This window comes from Planococcus citri, chromosome 4, assembly GCF_950023065.1.
Source record: "Planococcus citri chromosome 4, ihPlaCitr1.1, whole genome shotgun sequence".
Lineage (NCBI taxonomy): Eukaryota > Metazoa > Arthropoda > Insecta > Hemiptera > Pseudococcidae > Planococcus > Planococcus citri.
The window spans coordinates 6,835,185-6,856,004 of NC_088680.1; the positions used below are offsets into that span (position 1 = coordinate 6,835,185).

The 20,820-nt window shown below is 34.5% G+C and overlaps 2 protein-coding genes across 4 annotated transcripts in view; both read left to right on the forward strand.

Moving 5' to 3' along the window:
* The window catches only part of LOC135843720 (fibroblast growth factor receptor homolog 1-like), a 64,921-nt gene extending 49,800 nt beyond the window's left edge, over positions 1 to 15,121 (forward strand). The window contains exons 1-18 of one of the 3 annotated variants that reach the window (XM_065361683.1): positions 4,703 to 4,870; positions 6,339 to 6,407; positions 6,477 to 6,646; positions 6,868 to 7,030; positions 7,178 to 7,315; positions 7,392 to 7,580; positions 7,695 to 7,828; positions 7,939 to 8,080; positions 8,164 to 8,262; positions 8,527 to 8,595; positions 13,115 to 13,208; positions 13,289 to 13,394; positions 13,480 to 13,717; positions 13,823 to 14,088; positions 14,183 to 14,376; positions 14,449 to 14,589; positions 14,696 to 14,795; positions 14,897 to 15,121. In XM_065361683.1, the coding sequence (XP_065217755.1) occupies positions 4,849 to 4,870; positions 6,339 to 6,407; positions 6,477 to 6,646; positions 6,868 to 7,030; positions 7,178 to 7,315; positions 7,392 to 7,580; positions 7,695 to 7,828; positions 7,939 to 8,080; positions 8,164 to 8,262; positions 8,527 to 8,595; positions 13,115 to 13,208; positions 13,289 to 13,394; positions 13,480 to 13,717; positions 13,823 to 14,088; positions 14,183 to 14,376; positions 14,449 to 14,589; positions 14,696 to 14,795; positions 14,897 to 15,046 (2,484 nt within the window). In that variant the 5' untranslated portion in view covers positions 4,703 to 4,848 and the 3' untranslated portion in view covers positions 15,047 to 15,121. Of the gene's footprint in view, positions 1 to 4,702; positions 4,871 to 6,338; positions 6,408 to 6,476; positions 6,647 to 6,867; positions 7,031 to 7,177; positions 7,316 to 7,391; positions 7,581 to 7,694; positions 7,829 to 7,938; positions 8,081 to 8,163; positions 8,263 to 8,526; positions 8,596 to 13,114; positions 13,209 to 13,288; positions 13,395 to 13,479; positions 13,718 to 13,822; positions 14,089 to 14,182; positions 14,377 to 14,448; positions 14,590 to 14,695; positions 14,796 to 14,896 lie in introns of those variants that run through there. The other 2 variants (XM_065361684.1, XM_065361685.1) reach the window with 2 other exon arrangements.
* Positions 816 to 2,594, forward strand: LOC135843361 (fibroblast growth factor receptor 2-like). Its single transcript, XM_065361228.1, has 6 exons — positions 816 to 1,047; positions 1,135 to 1,400; positions 1,668 to 1,861; positions 1,942 to 2,082; positions 2,195 to 2,300; positions 2,571 to 2,594. Exons 1-6 carry the CDS (start codon positions 816 to 818, stop codon positions 2,592 to 2,594), a joined length of 963 nt encoding a protein of 320 aa, XP_065217300.1.
* Positions 15,122 to 20,820: the final 5,699 nt, after the last annotated feature.

Sequence of the window (20,820 nt, forward strand, 5' to 3'; positions counted from 1 at the left end):
ATCAAAATAACTAATTTAAAAACGTGGATTTTAGGATAAGTATGAATTCGAAATTTCAGCTCTAAATTGACTTCTCAATAGCTTCACGCTCAAGACCGCATACACTTGGCCTCAAGTAGTTCTTAAAGACTCGTAGATGAAAATGTGTAACCCTTGAATCAGGTGGCTTTTGATGGTCACATCCACATCCGGTATTCATTCGAAATTGCCATGAAAAGTTCATGCAATGTTACTGCACCTACAGCATGTAATGTATTTTAGATCACCATGAAATAACTATTGAATCACCACAGAAAATTCATTTACATAAAATTGAAGACCTTTTTTTTCTACAGTGACCGAGTCGACGTTCAAATAGGCTAGGTAAGATTCACATTCATAAGATAAGTAATGAAATTTTATAAATGATTTCATGAAAGAATCATCCCAACCTGCCTTTGGAAAAGATGACATGATAATGAAGATATTGGTCACCACGCTAGGAATTATATTAATAATTGCAGTAATATGTGGCATACTTTTTTTCTGCAAATACAAACGGTAAGTAAGCCAAAACATTCTTACAATTATTTCAATTTCTAAACTTGTGACAATTAAATACCTAGAGAAATGAGACAAATCGCAGAAATGACACAATTGGTGAAAAGAATTGTAGTAAAGAAACAAATCAACATCAATGAAGACTTTCCTGATGTTTTGGTACGTAGATATCTATCTAGATACAAATAATAATAACCTACCTATATAAAAACATACTAACCTACCCAGATCGTTGACTCTGACTAAAAGAAACTGATTACTATTATTTCCAGAATATGCCAGTCGTTTCAATTGAACGTTTGAAATCTGATATACTGAAAAACGGCATGGTTTCAGTAGGTGAATATCAAATGTCATTAGATGAACATTGGGAATATCCTCGACAAAATTTACGCTTGGGGGAAACTTTGGGTGAAGGAGAATTTGGGAAAGTAGTGCAAGCCGAGGCGAAGGATATTTGGAAACATGGAAATGACCTTGTAACAGTGGCCGTGAAAATGCTCAAGGGTACGTGAATCGCTTAATATATGAATAGCGAAGTGAAATATAGTTGAAAGTTACGCTAATCAATAATTTCTCACAACTTGAATTCAGATGATCACATGGACTCAGACATGATAGACTTGGTATCTGAAATGGAATTGATGAAATTACTTGGAAGTCACCAGAACATCCTTCAACTTCTCGGCTGCTGCAGCCAAGGAGGACCATTGCTTGTAATTACAGAATTTGCTCGAAATGGAAACCTCAAGAATTTTCTTCGAAAACATCATCACCAATCCATGAAAATAGAAGAAAGTACACTCTTGACTTATGCTCGTCAAATTGCGCAAGGAATGGTTTATCTGTCTTCAATAAAAGTGTGTACTTGAATATTCAAAATTTTTCACCCGATAGAAACTTGTGATCAGCAGAAAGTCCCATAACTGTATTTTAATCTTTAAAAGTTTCTGTTCAAAGCCAACTAAAAAAAACAATTCGTTGACTTTGAGTATAAACTGCAAATTTTCTACTCAGAGTGTACTATTATGGCGGATTTCCCTACATCTTAGACAGCACATACTATACATATCACACATGCAATTACGAGTAGGTAGGTACATATTATTTTTGTTTTCATTCAATAGTGTATTCACCGAGATTTGGCGGCTCGCAATATCCTTGTAACAGCTCAATACACGATGAAAATAGCCGATTTTGGCCTCGCCAGAGATGTGAGACATACAGAATACTACAAGAAGACATCAAAGGGTCGACTACCCATAAAATGGATGGCACCAGAAGCTTTATTTCATAACCGATACACAACGCAATCTGACGTGTAAGTAAAATAAAAATTACCATTACTACTATTACCTATGTAGAAAATAAAGAGGAAATATTGCACTCAACTTCTTTCAGCTGGTCTTTCGGCATATTGCTTTGGGAGATTTTAACGCTGGGTGATGATCCGTACCCTTCAATCGAGGATCTTGCTGGGCTACGTAACGCTTTGAAGCAAAATTATCGAATGGAAAAGCCCGCAAATGCATCTACAAACGTGTAAGTTCAGCAATAAATTTATTTTAAATATTTTAATATTTCCTTCAAATGCCTAGTTACTTGGTGAGAATAAACAATGATGATAACAATATTCTTGGGTGATTTTTTGTAGATACAATCTGATGGTGGATTGCTGGAGTTTTGAACCGAAAGATCGTCCAAATTTCTTATCAATAGTAGAACGCCTAAAAGAATTAGTGACTGATGCTAGGCCTAAGGTACCTACTACCTACTTATGTTTCACATCTGGCAGTGATAAAAATTTCTTGCAATTTTACAATTCTTACTGTGTTGGTTTTGAAATTAAAGGTAGTTGATGGGTCTTACCATTCAGAAAATTCTGATGAATCCGACTCACAAAGTGTTATTTCCACAACGGAATAATCCAGTGAAGACGAAAATGAAATTAGAAAACCTTTTTTTGGAATGATCAATTTGTTATACCTCCTAGATACTATTTTTTTGTCGGTATTGTTTCTATTCTCTAGGTATATAAAAAATTATTTGTTTGACCGCAAGGTGGCGCCATACAATTTAGGTATAAGTATCTATAGTATTTAGTATAGTATACCTACATACGTTATTTCATTTATTTTTATGCAAATTTTCACTGAATATAAAACGTTTGTACGTTTGTTTGATATGTATGTACCTACTTAAGTACTTAGGAATATTATTATTCAATTTCATAAAACCACTACAATTAAGTATAAGTATACACATTGCTGTCTAATTGTACATAGGTATTCATTTCTTGTAGTACCTATGGTATGCATTGCAATGTAGGTATAGGTAATTAGATATTTCGACTCTGTACCTAGCAGAAAATGCTACAAAGCAACCTCACAAGGGAGCCTTCTGAATTGGCACTTTCCAATTTGAACGAAGCTTAGCTAGATTGAAAGAGGATGCTCTAAAACCTTCGAAACAGAAATTTCAAATTCTGATTTTCAATTTTGAATTTTATCTGAAGTCTCAATTAACGATTTTTTCAATACATATCTTCCAGTTTCAAACCACTCTGGAGGGGCCAAAAGTGAATTTATGAACGTGGAACTTTGGTTGGTGCTTATTGGGCACCCTAACCCACGTTTTAGAGGGTTATCGCGAAATGTCAAGAGTGCCAGTTTGAAAGTGGATTTTTGAACAATTTTGTAAAAAATATAGTCAATAATTAAAATTTTATATATCTATTATTTATTTATGTATAAATTTAAATCTATTATTTAATAATAATATTTTATCTTTATTAATTAATTTTTACCTAATTTTATTAATTAATAATTTAATAATAAATTTTTTATTTATAAATTCAATTGTTAGAATACTAAACTTTCAAAAGACAGTGCATAAAAAACGAGTTTTTTGGCAAGAATACAATATGATCATCAGGCGCAAAAAGAATCGCAAATTGACCTACCTATTTAGAGCTTTTCAGTGTGATTTGAAATTTCAGAATAACTTTGAAAACTTGCTGGCGATAACACACAAAAAGGTCAAATTGCGATCATTTTCGAGCTGGACGCTACAATAAGCCCCTACCCCATTGTCACAAAAGTGAAAAAGTTGGGTTAGGCACATACGTATGTAAGTATGTTTTGTGGAGGTCTCAGAAACTCTATTCAAAAAATACTTATCTGGAAATTCAAAATTCACGCTTTTCATGATTAACAAAACTGCACTTTCTATAGGATTTTTAATTTGAAAAAAACAATTTAGGGCTTATTTATTGCGAGTTTTTGGAGGCAGTTTCGAATCCAATAAATACCTACATTTATTTCTATTTCGTTTTATTAATTATTTCTGAGTTTTTTTTTGGAGGGGCCGGGTGAGCGTTGGAGAGAATATTGCACATGCCGTTAAAAATAACATTAACGTTCTTTCAATTTTGAGTAAGAATCATGGCCCACTTTTAAAATTGCCACATCTAAAATAAAAATTGCTTGAAATACCAAAAAAAAAATTCCAACTCGGAGAAATATCATTAAAATACGAGAAAATTGCATAAAATCCGTTTTAAAAATCCCAAAATTGTAAAATTGATCTCAAAATCGGGGAAAACACATCGCATTTGATCAAAAGCTGTAAAAATTACATTAAAAACGAAAATTTTCCGAAGTTTTGGTGAGTTTTGGAAAGGCGGGGGAACAATCAACATCCCATACTCAACTCTTTGAATGATATAGGTATATATAATTATAAAAAATCCTACATCCAATGAAATTTCTCTCATTCTGATGTTATTAAATTATTTCTCGAATGCAGGTAAGAATTTTTACCACGAATCACTGAGCTTATCACATGATGATCAAAATACTCGGAAAAAATAATACGTTCGTGAATTACTTTCATATCTATCTACGCCATATTAGTTTCTGTTATTTATTTGCAAGTTTAAATTCCTTACGATGAGATAAAATATTTTGCGTGTTACGATACTTACATAGAAAAATATCCTTATACATGTAGTACCTACATAAAAAGCCTACTATGTAAATGATTAATTGAATTTCTGCCTAATCAAATGCGTACATACGATAGGTACGTGAATACCTATCCAATAAATTTCCTTCTATCAGGTATGTAAGGTACGTAGGTACTGTAACTCAGTTACCACTGATAGAATGTTCGCACATAATAAATCTCGTTAATTTACGAGGATAAAATCATTCGCGATGAGAAATGTCAGTTTTATAGTTCGTTGATTTTGCTGAATCAATCGTGTAGAATTCAGATCCCAATTCTGAACAGGACGAGAAGATCTCGATGACGTTTCAACTATTCAAACGTAAGTTATCCAAAACTTATTAACAATGATACTGAAAGTTCAGTTAAATCGAGTTTCCAAACAATATCATGGAAAGGTGAAAACACTTAGTGACTTGGCTCAAACAAGGAAAATTTTCCAATTGGTGGAAAATTGTCTAAACTCGAACAACAAGTTGAATCAAAAGAGAATACAAAAATTCATAAACGATTAAAATTTCAGATGCTGAAGTGCATTTTTCAATTTTTTCCGAATTTTTGAAAATCAAAGGGCCAATAAAGAAAGAAAAAAGTCACCAAATTGACCTAAAAAATTGAAATTTTCTATGTGCTCTATTTTATTATCTCTCCAAATCTATTGAAAATGGCGTCAAACCTTTTAAGAGCAGTTATGAAGCCTCTAGTAAATTTTTGGAAGCTGAAATTTTCACCAAAATTTATTCAATGACGTTGAAGAACTGAAAAATTCGTCAAAAACCGGAAGAAGCAATTGAGCCTTTAAAATTTTTGCCCGAAATATTTCTCCTGCGATTTCTCAAATGAAAATTTAAAAAATTTTGAGGCATAAAGAAATTGAAATTCAGTTAATGCCATATACAGGTGGTTTTAGGCCGTTTTGGAACACCTGGTGATTTTTTTTAAATTTCAGTTTCTCAAAAAAGTCAAAAAATCAGTCAAAATGAACCAAGACACCATTAAATGCGTTCATACGTGCTGAAGTTCATCTCACAAAACATTTCTGATGCCACTTTATGAAATCTTTTATTTCGAAAATATTTCTGAAGGCTTCAGAAAGACTTAAAACCACTTTTAATCGACTCCACATGTTAAAATTAGAGTACAGAGGTAAATTGTTCACTTTACAACTTCATTGGGTAAAATTTTATGGAAATTTCAACTTTTGAAATTCTGTCGGAGGCTCCAGAAATGGTCAAAACGGTTTTTGCCACTTAGGACAGTTGATGCGTTTTTTTTTTTCGAATCGCATGCTTTTTCGATTTAATCATTTACAGTTTAAAAATACTTTCATCATGAGTAGGTAGATTTTGAAACTAATTAGACAAATTTATTCGTCGTGGTTCAAAACATCTACAGTAAGTATGATAAAATTTTTACATCTGAATGAAAATAAACTCACCCATTTCTATTTGACTTTTTATTGATCATTATTGACTGCAATATTGTGACACTTCGGTATTATTAACCTGCAACAAAGAAACAAAGTTAAACTCCATTAGTTCACTTCTCGAAAAATTATCATTACCTATCTACTAATTTTCAACAAAATTTCCTCAAACACAAGCTGAGTAGGTAAGTAATTGTTCATGAAATTTTACAGGAATTCGACGAAATTCTCGCAATGGGTAGGTAGGTATTTTTTCATTCTGATGATTTTGGTCTCTTTTGAAAATAATTAGGTAGGTACATGCCACTCTGATAGTAAAATAATCTCAATCTCATCCTTAGCATGCATCACTTTCTATTTACAGCAAGCATTGCCCTCGGGTTAGGAATCATTATCACAACGTGTTCGGTGGTAATCTCCTCAAACGCACCAGGTACGATTTACATTTTCAAAAAAAAAATCAAATTTTCACTATCTCAAAGATGACTATTTTTATTTCCAGAGCAATTCGATAACATAACGAGTAATTGTGGCGACACTGTGGTATTATCATGCAATATCCCGAATAAACCAAGTGAGCCTGTGTGGTATTGGTACCGTTTATCACTTGAAAAAATGAAAAAAATGAAATCGAATAATTCATTAGATCAATTATCCACGTACCGAGTAGAAGTAGGTTTTATAATATACGTACGTATACCTATAATATAATGTAGGTATTATATAATCCCCACCCTCGTCTCAGATTTCACAACTATTCAATTCAAATTTTAACAGTGAAATATTATTTCCGATTAGTAATTGGAATTAAAAAAGAAAAAAAAAAAATCGGTATAAAAATGCATGTTAATATGGTACACAAAATATGTAAGTAAGTCGATTTATTTTCACAGAAAATTCACGAGATATGGGATTCATCGACGGTTAACATTTCATTGTCATTTATATCCATATACGACACTGGATGGTATTCTTGCCTGAATGTATCTGAAGAAGAAGAGGAAATAGTCATTCGCCAAACCATTCGTCGAATTTGGTTGGAAGTAAGATGCGAAGGTATGACTGAAGTACTTTGTTGATGAACTAACAATATTATTCGTGAATTGAGTAAACAAATTCCTAACTTCAATAAAATCATAAGTAAAACCCGTCAACCAAAACCAGGAGTGATATTTTTCTATATTTTTTGAACGAAATTTTCAGACAACAAACGCCAAGATCACCTTAAACAACACTTGGAAAAAATCAACGAAGGCCTAGCACCACCCTACATTTTAAAGAAAACCATCGGTATCACAAAGGATAAAAGAAATCGCTTACTGATAAAAACTCATACCAGAGGTACCTACAGGTCCATATTCCATATGTGAGAAGAAATTTCTATAATAAATCTGAAAAAAAACTTCCTTCCAAACAGGATATCCAGAGCCACATAATATAACCTGTAGGAATCATCGTGAGGAGCCAAAATACTTCAGCCATGCTTGGGGAATTGATTACTTGGAGATACCTATAGACGAGTTGAGATGGGCAAAAACATTCACTTTTTTCATATGTAATACGAATGGCTGTGTTAATGATACCTATCATCATATTCAAGTCAATGGTAAGTCCACATATCTGCAATTTTTATAACAATTTGAAAAAAAATTTAATAAATCCAGTAACCATTTTAAGTAATAATGTACCTACTTGAACATACCTATTACAAATATTACAGGAACAAGGAATCATGCAATTACACTGGAGGAAACCTTAGGCCAAAATATACAACTGTGCTGCAATTCTTATCTCAACTCGACTACTGGAAAATCCCAATGGTTCGTTCAAAATGGAAATCAAACGAAGATCACAGTAAGACATCAGTTTGAATTTCACTCAAAAAAAAAAAAAATCACAATACGAACAAAAAGTATCTACCTAACTACGACTTCAATTTTTCAACTTGATTATAAAATCAACAGAATGAAACAAAACCTCTTTCCTGGAACTCGACATGCTTTCCAATACTTAACACAACAAAACGACATCAAGGCTCGTACGAATGCAGAATACCACATCTAAAAAGGACCTCGATCGATACTTTTTATTTGAAAATCTTCAATGGTAATCATACACATCAAAATACAAAATCCTGAGTGTACCGGTATAAAGTACTAATTTTATGACTCGCATTATTTTCTATACAGAACTTGATCCTAACGACACTACTCGTATGATTACACCTTCACCAAGTGAGATTGCTGCAATCACCGAAAATATTCAAACAGCTGATAATATAGATTATGGTAAGCGACAACGTTTTGAATAATTTTGAAAAGAAAAATCGTGGTTTTATTTCCCATTGTGCCTCAAGAAGCTTAATTTTTAAATACGCGATACAATTTTCGTTCTAAAACTGATCGAGCAACCCAGAATTGGTAAAAATCGGCATTTCACACCACATTTTCATCATTTTAAAAAAATTTCGTTCAAAATTGGGGCTCAATTTTCGTAATTTCGTACGTTGAATGTACCGGTACTAATTTTACGATTCGTTTTATTTTCCACAGAAGATGATCCTAATGATAGTACTCGTACGATTACACCTTCATCAGTTGAGATTGTTAAAACTACAGAAGGTATTCAAAGAGGTGATATGAGGAGCGATATTCCAGAACGCCCTATGCCCAATTTTTGAAATTTCTCCTTTAATCTGGTAGCTGGTACCTAAATTGGCTGTTTAGGCGAGTTTAACACTTTATTTGGGTAGATTTACTATGATGTAGGAGTGTAGCTATACACTTCATCCACCAGATACCGCTAAAAAAATTCAATAAAAATGGACAAAGTGCGTTTTGGAACACTATTTTTTTTTTAAAGAACAAATTCGAAAAAAATGAACTAACATAAGGGCACTTTGGAATATCGCTCCTCCTATAGATAACGGTAAGCGACAACATTTTGAACAAATTTTAAAAAGAAAAATCCCGGGTTTCTTTTCCATGGTGCTTTGGGAAGCTGTTTTTAGCCAAATTTTTGTAAAAAATGATGGCTATTGCGGTAGGCCCAACTTTGGATAAAAAGGTCGTGGGTGAAAAATTTTGATAGTTCTCGACGTTTTGACCTCAAACTAGACGATTCCCGGTGTGTCAGTTTTTATATATATAAATATTTATATAAATAAGTTTCAGCACTTTTCAGCGTGATGGTGATTTTTACATTTTATGACCTGGAACCGGTTCTAATTGATCAAATAAGGTCAAACTTGGAGAATAGCGTTCTTTTCGGACCTAAAATTGCCCCCCCCCCAGTTTGAAGGGTTAAAGTTGAAAATTACAGGAAGGTTATTTTTCTGGATGGGCATGATATGACCCCAAATGAATGAAAAGGGTCCAAAATCATACCTCTGGTCAGTACCCCCATTGTGATGAACATATTCAAATTTCAGCTTCCTAGGTCATCTCCACCTCATTCAAGGTGGGAAAACCCACATTTGACCCCCTCACCCCTAAAATTGATCTAGAAGGTCCAAATTTTCAGCATACAATGGGAGGGTGCTCCATGAGTGATTATTGCAGGTTTCAACCTTCCAAACCGATTTGACCTCTCTGTAGGGTCAAAAAGTGGATTTTTGGTCTATTTCACAAGTTTTTCAATTTTTTTCAGACACCCTACAGCCCCTCCAAATTGACTTAACGGGTCCAAATTCTCACTGTACAATGGGAAGATGTACCCAAAGTGCCTTTTGCATGATTCAACCTTCCAACCCTATTTTTACAGAAAGGTCATTTTTTTGGAGGGGCATAATATGACCCCAAATAAATAAAGAGGATCCAAAATCATACCATTGATCAGTACTCTAATTGTGATCAACATATCCAAATTTCAGTTTTCTAGGTCATCCCCACCCTGATTAAGGTGGGAAAAACCACATTTGACCACAGTTTTTGACCTCCTCACCCCCAAAATTGATCTAGAAGGTCCAAATTTTCAGCATACAATGGGAGGGTGCCCCATGAGTGATTTTTGCAGGTTTCAACCTTCCAACCTTATTTGACCTCTCTCCAGGGTCAAAAAAGTGATTTTTTTTGCTATTTTACACCTTTTTAAATTTTTCAGACAGCCTGTAGGTAGCCCCTCCAAATTGACCTAGAGTGTCCAAATTTTCACAGTACATTGGCAGGATGTATCCGAAGTGCCTTTCGCAGGTTTCAACATTCCAACCCCATTTGACCTCTCTCCAGGGTCAAAAAAGTGGATTTTTTTGCTATTTTATGTGTTTTTCAATTTTTCAGTCAGCCTGTAGCCCCTCCAAATTGACCTAGAGGGTCCAAATTTTCACAGTACAATGGGAGGGTGTACCCGAAGTGCCTTTTGCATGTTTAAACCTTCCAACCCTATTTGACCCCTTTCCAGGGTCAAATGTGTTTTTTGATGTTTAGGACTGCCTACAGCACCTCCAAATTGACCTAGAGGGTACAAATTTTCACAGTACAATGGGAGGATGTACCCGAAGACCCGTTTGCCGGTTATAACCTTCCAATCCCATTTGACCTGTTTCAGGGTCAAGACAGGTTTTTTACCATACTTTTTGCAGGAGGAAGAAGAGAGTTGGGAACAGTGGAAGGAGAGAGTTGGGCAAAGCTCAAGGGGGTGCAGGGGGGCTTTGTCCCCCCGTGAATACAAGAAGGAAATAGCGGAAAGAGAGGGTTGGGCGAAGCTCAAGGGGGGTTCAGGGGGGACAAAGTCCCCCTCCCCCAAGTGCAGGCGAAGCACAGGAGCGAAGCGAGGGTACGAGTAGTTCAAGAGCCCTCAATGTTTCTGGCACAAAAATTTGGCTCTTACGTAGCGGCATACTGCTACGACTTTTTTTGAACATGCAATACAACTTTCGTTCTAACTGAGCGACCCAGAATTAGTAAAAATGGACATTTCACACCACGTTTTCATCATTTTTAAAAACTTGGTTCAAAATTGGGGCTTGATTTTTGATTTATTTTTGCCATTTTTCAAGCACTCGAGGGAGTGGGGGAGTGGGGCAGGTATAGAGAGATGAAGTTGAACATAAAGGTTAATATTTCAACTCAGTATCTTTGGAACTACATAATAAATTGGTACACCACCGCATAATTTTTCAAATAATTTTGGATTTTTGAATAAAATTGAGAACCTTTGTGTAACCCCCCCCCCCTTGAGTGACAAAAATCTCATTTTGAAACTTGTTTTGTTCGAAAGAGTGTAAAAATAATCTCGAATGAAATTTTAAAACAGCTGCGCTCTTATTCATTTTTACTCCTTTGCAAATTGAGGTACTTTCAACTTGAAATTCAATATTTAAGCTCTCGAAAGCTTTGTGACCGAATTTGAATCTCTCAACAATTATTTCTCAAACCCTGCAAACAGATTTACACCAAGTACCTATAACCAGTTTCGAGATACCAGCCCTTATCATAAGAACAGTTTCATCAAGAAATCGCATTGAGAAAAAATGGTGTTGAAGAAGTTGCATACTCGGTTCGCCGTAAATAATGAGCTGTATTTACGGCGAACTGAGTATGCAATTTTATTAACATCAAAGGTCACCTTCAAGCCTATTCTGTATGTAAATTAAAACTGAAACCGTAAATAAAGTCGGGTCCTCCCATCTTCCTCGAACTTTTTTTCTAACAAATTCCGTTCAAAGGCTCTCCAAAATTGTCAGAAAAAAAGGGAGAGGGGCTGAACCTCGTAAGCTACAAGAATCAGTCATTTCTCACGCACCACCAAATTCTAAAGTCTCATACCTCAAATCTGTTCGAACTTGGAGTAAAACAGTTCGTGGGGTTTCAAATGAAACTCACAAGAGGAGGGGTTAAAATCTGAAAAGCTCAAAATTGAACTTTCAGGGCATAATATGTAGCTAAACTACATATTCTAGATAAGAGTAGAAGTTGAAAGCGTGATCGATTCAAGATTTCACCAAGGGTCATTCGATCTCACTCATTCCATAATTTTTGTCAGCCCTCAAATTAAAAAACTACCATTTGAGCTCATTGGTGCTTAGGGGAAGAGAGAGTCATTCATCTCAAATTGACGGGTCTTCTCCTTAGAAACTGCTCAACTTTGAGAGCTTGTAGTTTCTTAATAATTATAGATACTTATCTACTTTACGTGAATGTGTTTGCATCACTGAAAATTCAATTCAAACGAGATTCGAAAAATATATATTTTTTTGAAAGTTTCCGAAAATTAAAAGTTGAGCTATTCCATATAAAACTAAACTTTATTCAGTAAGTATAGATTTCGTTTTGAGATCCTGGAACTCGAGAGAGGGGTTCGTGAGCTTCTTCAAATTTTGGGCTAAATTGAAAAAAATAAAAATAAATGATTCGTATAATGAGTTTTAATATGAATTTATTTTTTTGGATAAACTTCACATGTAATCTCTTAAATTAGAATAAAAAGTCGAGTAACGTGTTTCATTTTGAATCATTTTGATAATTCAGATCCTCATCGACCATCCCTTCCCTCTGGAATTTAGACCTAGGTACTTCCAATAAATTAAGTCATGTTTTTTGAAGACATGAAGCTAAAATCTGCATTAAATTTTTGCGTACGACTACTTTACTTTTCTTTCCTCATTCACAATGCCGGGAATTAATTCACTTTCTCCCCTCTTCCCTTCCCTCCACCCCCAAGAAACCTGAAAAACACTGATTTCAAAATGTCAATTCAATTATGTATATTTTTAAGTAGGTAGCGTAAAAGTCGCTCCTTTACACTTTATAATCTTGAAGAACATGTCGATTACTAATAATTTAAGATTACTAAGTTTGAATACCTCTTTATAATTTTTATAATTTAACTTTTCTCTAAAAATCTAAGCACTCCAAAATCGTTCAAAGCTGACAAGAAAATGTCAAAATTTGATTCGATTGACAGAGGAGGAGGAGGAGGGGGGGGGGGTAAATTGAAGAAGTAAATTGTGGACGGTGTTTTTCAGGCTCATAAATTACCATCGCAAAAATTCGTCTCATAAATTATCTTGATGGAAGATGTTACACTATATAAATATAATTATATTTTTTAATGCTTAAAGATGAACATAAAATTTAACAATAATTTTGTTTTTCTCGAATGATTTCTTTATTGAAATCACACTTATCTTGTTCGAAAAAGACGGCTCAATTATGAAGATTCTGATGACCATTTTGATAGTAACAATAATAATTGCAATAATATCTGGAGCCTTTTTCTTTTGGCTAAACAAAAGGTAATGACTCACGATATTTTCTTCATTTCCTCCCCATTATTATTTTTATGTATTTCAAACACACGAAAATATTTGCATAGGGAAATGAGAAAAACAGTAACAGAAATCGCAGAAATGACACAGCAGATGAAAAAGGTCGTTGTCGAAAGACAAATGAACGTTTATGAAGGTTCTCCAAACGCCTTAGTATGTATACCTGATGTATACTTACGTTAGTAATAATTCTTGAATCATGATTTAAAAGAGTTACTTTTCTATATCCTCCTAACAGAACATGCCAGTTATTTCGATTCAGTATTTGAAACCAAGTCAAGTCAAAGGAGGTGTATTTTCCGATGGTGAATACGAAATGCCAATAGATAAACGTTGGGAATATCCTCGGGAGAATTTACAGCTTGGAGATACTCTTGGTGAAGGCGAATTTGGAAAAGTGCTCGAAGCCCAAGCGAGGGATATTTCAAGACAGGGAGATGAGACAATTACAACTGTTGCAGTAAAAATGCTCAAAGGTTAATTAACCTACTCAATATCGAATCAACAACAAAATTGCAAGCATCAAAAACTGAAATAATAATTTTTTTTTTGAAATTTAATTTACCTATCTAAATATCTAGATGATCATAACGACACAGACATGATAGATTTAGTATCGGAAATGGAACTAATGAAACTGATCGGAAATCACCCACATGTTCTTCAGCTCCTCGGTTGCTGTAGCGAAAGAGGGCCTTTTTTCGTAATCACGGAGTATGCTGAAAATGGAAACCTGAAAACTTTTCTACGAAAATATCTCCAACAATCCACGAAACCATCAGAAACTACTCTTATTTCATACGCTCATCAAATCGCTCAAGGGATGGATTATTTGGCATCGTTGAAGGTGAGAACTCTAAATGACCCTTCAAGGAGCAGAGAATTTTTCAATTTTTGAAATCGTATAATATTTATTCTCATTTTACATGTACTCATCATAGTGTATCCATCGAGATCTGGCTGCTCGAAACATCCTCGTCACAGGTGATTACACGATGAAAATAGCCGATTTTGGCCTCGCCAGAAATATAAGAAATACCGAGTACTATAAAAAAACATCAGACGGTAGACTTCCCATAAAATGGATGGCACCTGAAGCCTTGTTTCATAACAAATACACAACGCAATCTGACGTGTAAGATGAAAACCAAAACGATTAAGTATGCAGAAAACAAGATAACATTTTCCTTTTGATGTTATTTTTCAGGTGGTCGTTTGGCATATTGTTATGGGAAATAGTAACGTTGGGAGGTAATCCATACCCTTCGATAAACAATTTTACTGCACTACATCACGCTTTACATCAAAATTATAGAATGGAGAAGCCCCCAAACACGTCTACTCAAGTGTGAGTGAAATTACACGGATTATTTTGAATTTAAAAATCTGCCATTGTGATAAAATTAGCATACCTTAAATAAATAATTTCGTAAACCTTGTGTCATTTTTCACAGGTATAATTTAATGTTGGATTGTTGGAAATCTGAACCTGAGGATCGTCCGAATTTCTCGACTATCGCAGAGCATCTGCTAGAATTGTTGGCATATACTGAGGTATGTATTGTAAGAGCATGCACAAAGTACCTATTCAATCATATTTTCGCATATATACGTAGATAATTCAAAATGTCCTGTGTTCGTTTTTGAAATTTCAGGTAATCGACGAGTCGAAGCATTCGGAAAATTCTAATGAATGCGAATCAGTACCAAATGTCATTTATTCGACAGAATCTGATGAATACGAAAATGCGACAGAATTTCAATACGAACCTCATTCTACTGAATATTACGTCGACGTGATTTGAAAAAATTCAAAGAAAATTTCATCATTTTTTGCACTCGAATAATTATTTTGAAATAAAACTACTCTTGTCAGGGCACTTTTGTTCATTTTAATTGCAATATTTCCTTCTGGAATAGATTTTACCTCATCACAAATTTCAAGGTTTTACTACTGAGCGATTGGAAATTTGTAAATCGCTTATTCTGGGTGAATTTGTGTTCTGAAAATTTTGTCGTCGAAAATATTTCGCATTCGTCGTCGTCGTGGTTCCTTATCCTTTACAGGACATTGGAAATCGCATTTTTGTGGTACCCTAACAGGGCGAGGCGTATGCCTATTGCCACTGCGATTATTCTAGGGAATCGACGTTGTTTCGAGCTTTCACTAGTAGTTTCCCGTTGCTTTCTAGTGACCCAAATATTAAAAGCTATCATTCCTTAAATTGGATAAATATTTTAGAAACGAAATTTCTCGATTTTTTTAAAACTATGATTAGGACATTTGCTGAATTTATCTGTACCTACATTCCAATGCAGTGAACGACAATACAGGAAACGGATGTACACTGCTTACGTAGATACGTTTAAATTAGACGATGATAGCGATTAAAATACCCATCGATTTTTTTTTCTAATCCTGACGGCAACAGGAACATTAAGATAACGTAAAATTTGTTGCGCAAAAAGATAAGAGAACTCTCGTATAAAAATTCAATAGAATAGGTACATTTTTATCCCTAAAAATGTCGAAAAATCCCAAAAATCATGAACCCTGACAAAATAATCCCTGAATTGTCCGAAGTGTTGATAAATCCGTTTAAAGGTGAATTGAGCCGTAGTGACAATAAGCGAGGAAAACTGTCAAAAATTTCACCAGCATTATCAAATGATTCATTGTATGTACAATCTTTTAAATAAATGCGATAAGATTATAAGTTAATTTCATCTCGTCATTTATACAGAATAAAAATTACATTTTTACCAAAATAAAATAATTCGTAATGTGAAAGATGGATGTGCCGGTTCGTTGATTTGACAGCATTAATTGCGCACCTACCCAATACAATTTATTTTCGATCCTGTACCTACCTAAAGATATGATTACACCAATTCTTATGTGTTCTAAACGTAAGTACCTATGTATTATGTATTTATGTGCTTGTAATTCAATTAATAGGCTGCAATATTATGATTATCAATTGCTTAAACGTAATTCGAAATTGCTACCTACCATATATGTACACAATCACAACTCAAATTTTAAATGTCGCTTGGACGTATTTGATTAAGCGAGGTCCACCTCGTCAAAAGTAAAATAGACAAGTTTGTTCATCTGCACCTTTAACGTCGTAAAATACAGTAGTACGAGTATGTACAACACTAAACCTGGACCTAGGTACCCTAGAATGTGAGGCATAGTTTCAATTCTTAAATAACGAAAATATCATTTAATCATTACGATTAATATTTACAGCAGGCATCGCCTTCGAATTGGGAATCATCATCACAACTTGTTCGTTGGTTACTTCTCTAAATATCGGAGGTAAGATTCAAATTTTGAAAAAGTAATATTTTCATACATCAAAATAGAGATGACGCCATGTACCTATCTAATAAAATACTTATGTATCATCATGTTGATTGTATTAATCTCAACATTTTTAAATTTCCGCAGAAATTGGTCAGGATACTTTAGTTAAAATTAAATCCAAAACCTTCGTCAACAATAATATACGAGTAATCAACCAGACTACCACTGAAACAAAAAATGTTCTCAACAAGAATTCCTTCAATAATGGTAGGTTACGAACACTTCCCGTATCTAATTTTGATTAAGAAAGAAAGAAGTGTAGGTGTTGTAAAGGAATATTGGACGAATGATAAGTATAATAATTTCACGAAATGAAATAGATAGGTACTAAAACAAAAAATGACGTCGAATTGAAAAAACAGTGGAATATGACAAACAAACGGTTCTAATAGCTTTTAGCATTTCCATATTTGATTCATTTAGCTTTGGCTGCTGTATTGTAAAATCTGTTCATGCTTCGTCATACATTGCAATCATCACGTACCTCCAAGTACAACACCCTGTTGTACCACGAAGCAATAACTTCAATTTTTACAAATTGCAATTTCGCGCACAATCTTTTTTTTTTTTTGAAAGTAAGGACGTTTGTTTTTTGTGAATGTCCGAAGTGAGTATATCATGGGTCTATCGTGATATCCTCCCTTCATTTGACCTCCAGAAGCGATGAAAACTATTGTAGGTCCGTTTCCCCAGGACGACCACTTTCAGGGGGAGGGGATGAAAGTGGTGTCAATTGTTTGTGCTTCGTTTGTGTTCTTATGTCGACGTACTCTTTTTTTTCGTGCTTCTTCCTCCTCCCCTCAATTGAAAAAAAAATTGGTTGGCCTGGGGAAGGGAAAATCGACCACTTTGCATTAGGGAAGTTGGGGGGGAGAGGTGAAAGTGATGTCAATTGTTTGTGCTTCGTTTGGGCTCTTTTGTGCACGTACTTTTTTTATTTTTTGTGCTCCCCCCTCACTTCAATTTTTGAAAACCCATTTTGGTCGGTCTGGAGAAATGAAAATCGACCACTTTGGGATAGGGGGTTGAAAATGGTGTCAATCGGTTGTGCTCTTTTGTGCTCTTTTATGCACGATAAAATTCCAGGCAAATCCCTCTCCCCTCCGTAGTATCTCATGAAAGACGCAAATTGATACCATCAACCTGAATTTGAACCAAATTCGTAAATTTTTTCCATGTTTTATGTATAGTAGGTAGGTAGGTATAATACTTACCTACAATTATTTTTAAAAAAAATTGAATTACGCTATTTTGGAAATCTCCGCCTCCACTTTCGGGTGACCCTTACGGCTAAAATTCATATCTAGACTGATACATATCAACTATCCTTACATCTCAATTTCAGCCAAATTAGATATAAATTATAAATTTTTTCCATCAAGAGGGGGGGGGTGGAGGTGGTTGATTTTAATTTCTCCAGACCAGCCAAAATAGGTTTTCAAAAATTTGAGGGGAGGGGAGGAGGGAGCCCAAAAAATAAGCGTACTTGCACAAAGAGCACAAACGAAGCACACTCCCCCCTATCTGAAAGTGGTCGTCCTGAGGAAACGGAACTAGGTAACAATTTTTCCGTGCAGGCCGGAATAACACTATAGTCTCCCTTCTATACACAAAGCAATACCGGAGCAATATGAAGTAAAGCGGAATAGTGGTCAATGCTATCATACTTATTACACGCGAAACGTTTTCATGCCTACATTTAAATATTTCAATAGTACATATACATAGGTTCGCATTAAGAAATTTTAATTTAAAAAAGGACTTGCAAATAAATATTTTACACATTTCGATTTTCCGAAACAAATAACACATCTGGATACATATTATGTATTTTTTGTGGGTGCAAATATAAATCAAATATCATACCTAGCAATCAAATTGGATTGAGTTCTCTACTCAATTCTCATGAGCCGAAATTCCTGTGATTTAATGCACTCAGTACATTAATTTACCGAATTTACGTAGGTACATACAATGTATGCCTAATTTATTTAAAATTTGGGCGGACAGATCCCTCAAATATTTTTAGTAATCTAACTTGACTCTGGAGTGTGGAAGATTTGTCAGCCCCCAAATTTTTGGCTCATTAGCTGTTTCATAGATTGTCTTATACAATAAATGGTGTAGTGGTAGGTTGTTTTTCTTAGGGGCGGATTCCACCATGATATCATAACATTTTCTTACTGAAATTTTTAATTTTTGTTCATGGAGTAGGTTCATTAGGAATCGTGGAGAGGGCGGGGTGTAATTCTTTTTTGAAGAGTTTTTTTGGAGGTAAGAGTATATCTCAAAAAACTCTGTAATAGTGGAAGCGCGAATAACTTATAGAAGGGGAGATTATTGATACCTATGACTGTGTATGAGAGAAATTCTTATAATTTTATGTTAAGCGAATTCTAAGAAATATTTGTTAGAGAGGAAATATTTCTTAGCTGCCTGCTTAGCTCGAGATGGAGAGACTTAGTCATTCGACTTCACTATTCTTTTAGAACAATCCTTGGTTACCTTTTTAATCAAAACGAAATGATAACTCAAGGAGCAATTATGTACAATAAATTTAATCGAAAATATGTACCTACAATAATTGAGCAAGGTGTACCAAATAATTTACAAGAGTCTGGGCGTAAATTATTCTGTATTGCCATGACGTTACAATGGAGGCAGCATCATCGGCCAAGATTATGGGGATTATGTAAAACACATGCGAGCTATGCTCGGAAGATTGGTTTAAAGGCAGAGTAAAGTAAAATAATAAGTAAGATAAATTACAACAGCTTCTACTTATTAAAAGACCAATCGATGGTGATTAACACATCGTCATCTATCGATTAATACAATTATGCTTGACGTTACAATTTGCATAATTAGATAAATTAAGGGTGCACACAACCGTGTATTAAAGGATTCACAATTACCTGAGGTGATCTGAGTACATTTCTGTAATAACTGTACACTTTGCCTGCCTCTCCCTGGCGACCCCAATAATAGTCGCTTCAGCAGGTATGAATAGAAGACCCATTTTTGTAGAGATAGAGGCTCAGATTTCCGGATTAATCTGGCCAATAATTAAAAAAGTACCATGATCTTACGCAGGAAATTAATGAAGAATCGCGTTATTTAAAATAGTACCTACCATGTTTGTACAAGGAAATTAACGACGCGACACGTTATAAGTATAAAATTACCATAGCTACGGATGGGTACATCGAATGTGTGATTCCCAGAGAGCCTAGGCAGGGCTCCCTGGTCACCTATTTAGCTGGTTGAGCTTAAGAGGAAACTATTGCGAACTGTTCCGTCCGAAACTGATTTTTTAATGAATACGAAGCTGGAGCTGAACCCTAGCTTCGACAGAATTATCGCACAATAGCCTTGATCGCGCCCCTACAGTAAGATTTGCGTAATCTTGCCTAAGGTTGGCAAGATCATAAAACTACGTTGAGGAGAACTTACGTTAAGAACACCTACAGGCGGTCAGGGCAGTCCTGCTCATCACAACTCCACCTTTTTTGAGCAAATGAAGGGCTAATTGTGAAAGTCGCCTTAGTCAGCAGTGATTTTTGTACAAATCAATGAAAACGTTGTTGACTTGTTGTCCTGCTTCAGTGATAATGTAAAAACTTCATGGTCAAGTATTAAAAAAACATCTTCAACTATCCCAGAATGCAATACAATACTCATTTTTTCCTTTAAAATTGATGAAATATGAAAAAAAAAATGTTTAAAGTTGTGTGAACAAAAAAATGACTGAGGCGACTTTCACAATTAGCCCTTCAAATTTTGTACATACAAAGGGTAAACAAACAGTTTTGATTGTTTTGAATGTTTGTCAGTTAGAAATAGTCACAAAGAGTGCATTTTTCGTTGGTTTGTACTAAATGGAAAAAAAATTTAAATTGATCACTTTTCAGAAAAATGAATGCGTACATATAATGAAATTTCAGTTTTTTGAGAAAAACTCAAAAACTAAGCACTCTAGAAAAAAACTAACGACATTGTGTCGATTGGAAATTTAATTCTCTACAACTTTGTTGCCATTAAATTTTTTTTGAACGCTTCCTTTCGCTTCCAGATCGATTTTAATGAAAGGTTATAACTCGAAATGTTTTCCAAACATTGAAATATTTCCTCTTTGAGATTTTATTTTTCAAGGTGTTCTTATGCTAAATGAAGGTAGGATACCAGATCTTTAAAATGAGGTGCTAT

Coding starts and splice junctions, on each gene's coding strand:
- LOC135843361 (XM_065361228.1), top strand. CDS start 816: ATGCCAGTCGTTTCAATTGAACGTTTGAAATCTGATATACTGAAAAAC. Junction 1,401..1,667: donor TTTATCTGTCTTCAATAAAA/GTGTGTACTTGA, acceptor TTCATTCAATAG/TGTATTCACCGAGATTTGGC. Junction 2,083..2,194: donor GCAAATGCATCTACAAACGT/GTAAGTTCAGCA, acceptor GATTTTTTGTAG/ATACAATCTGATGGTGGATT.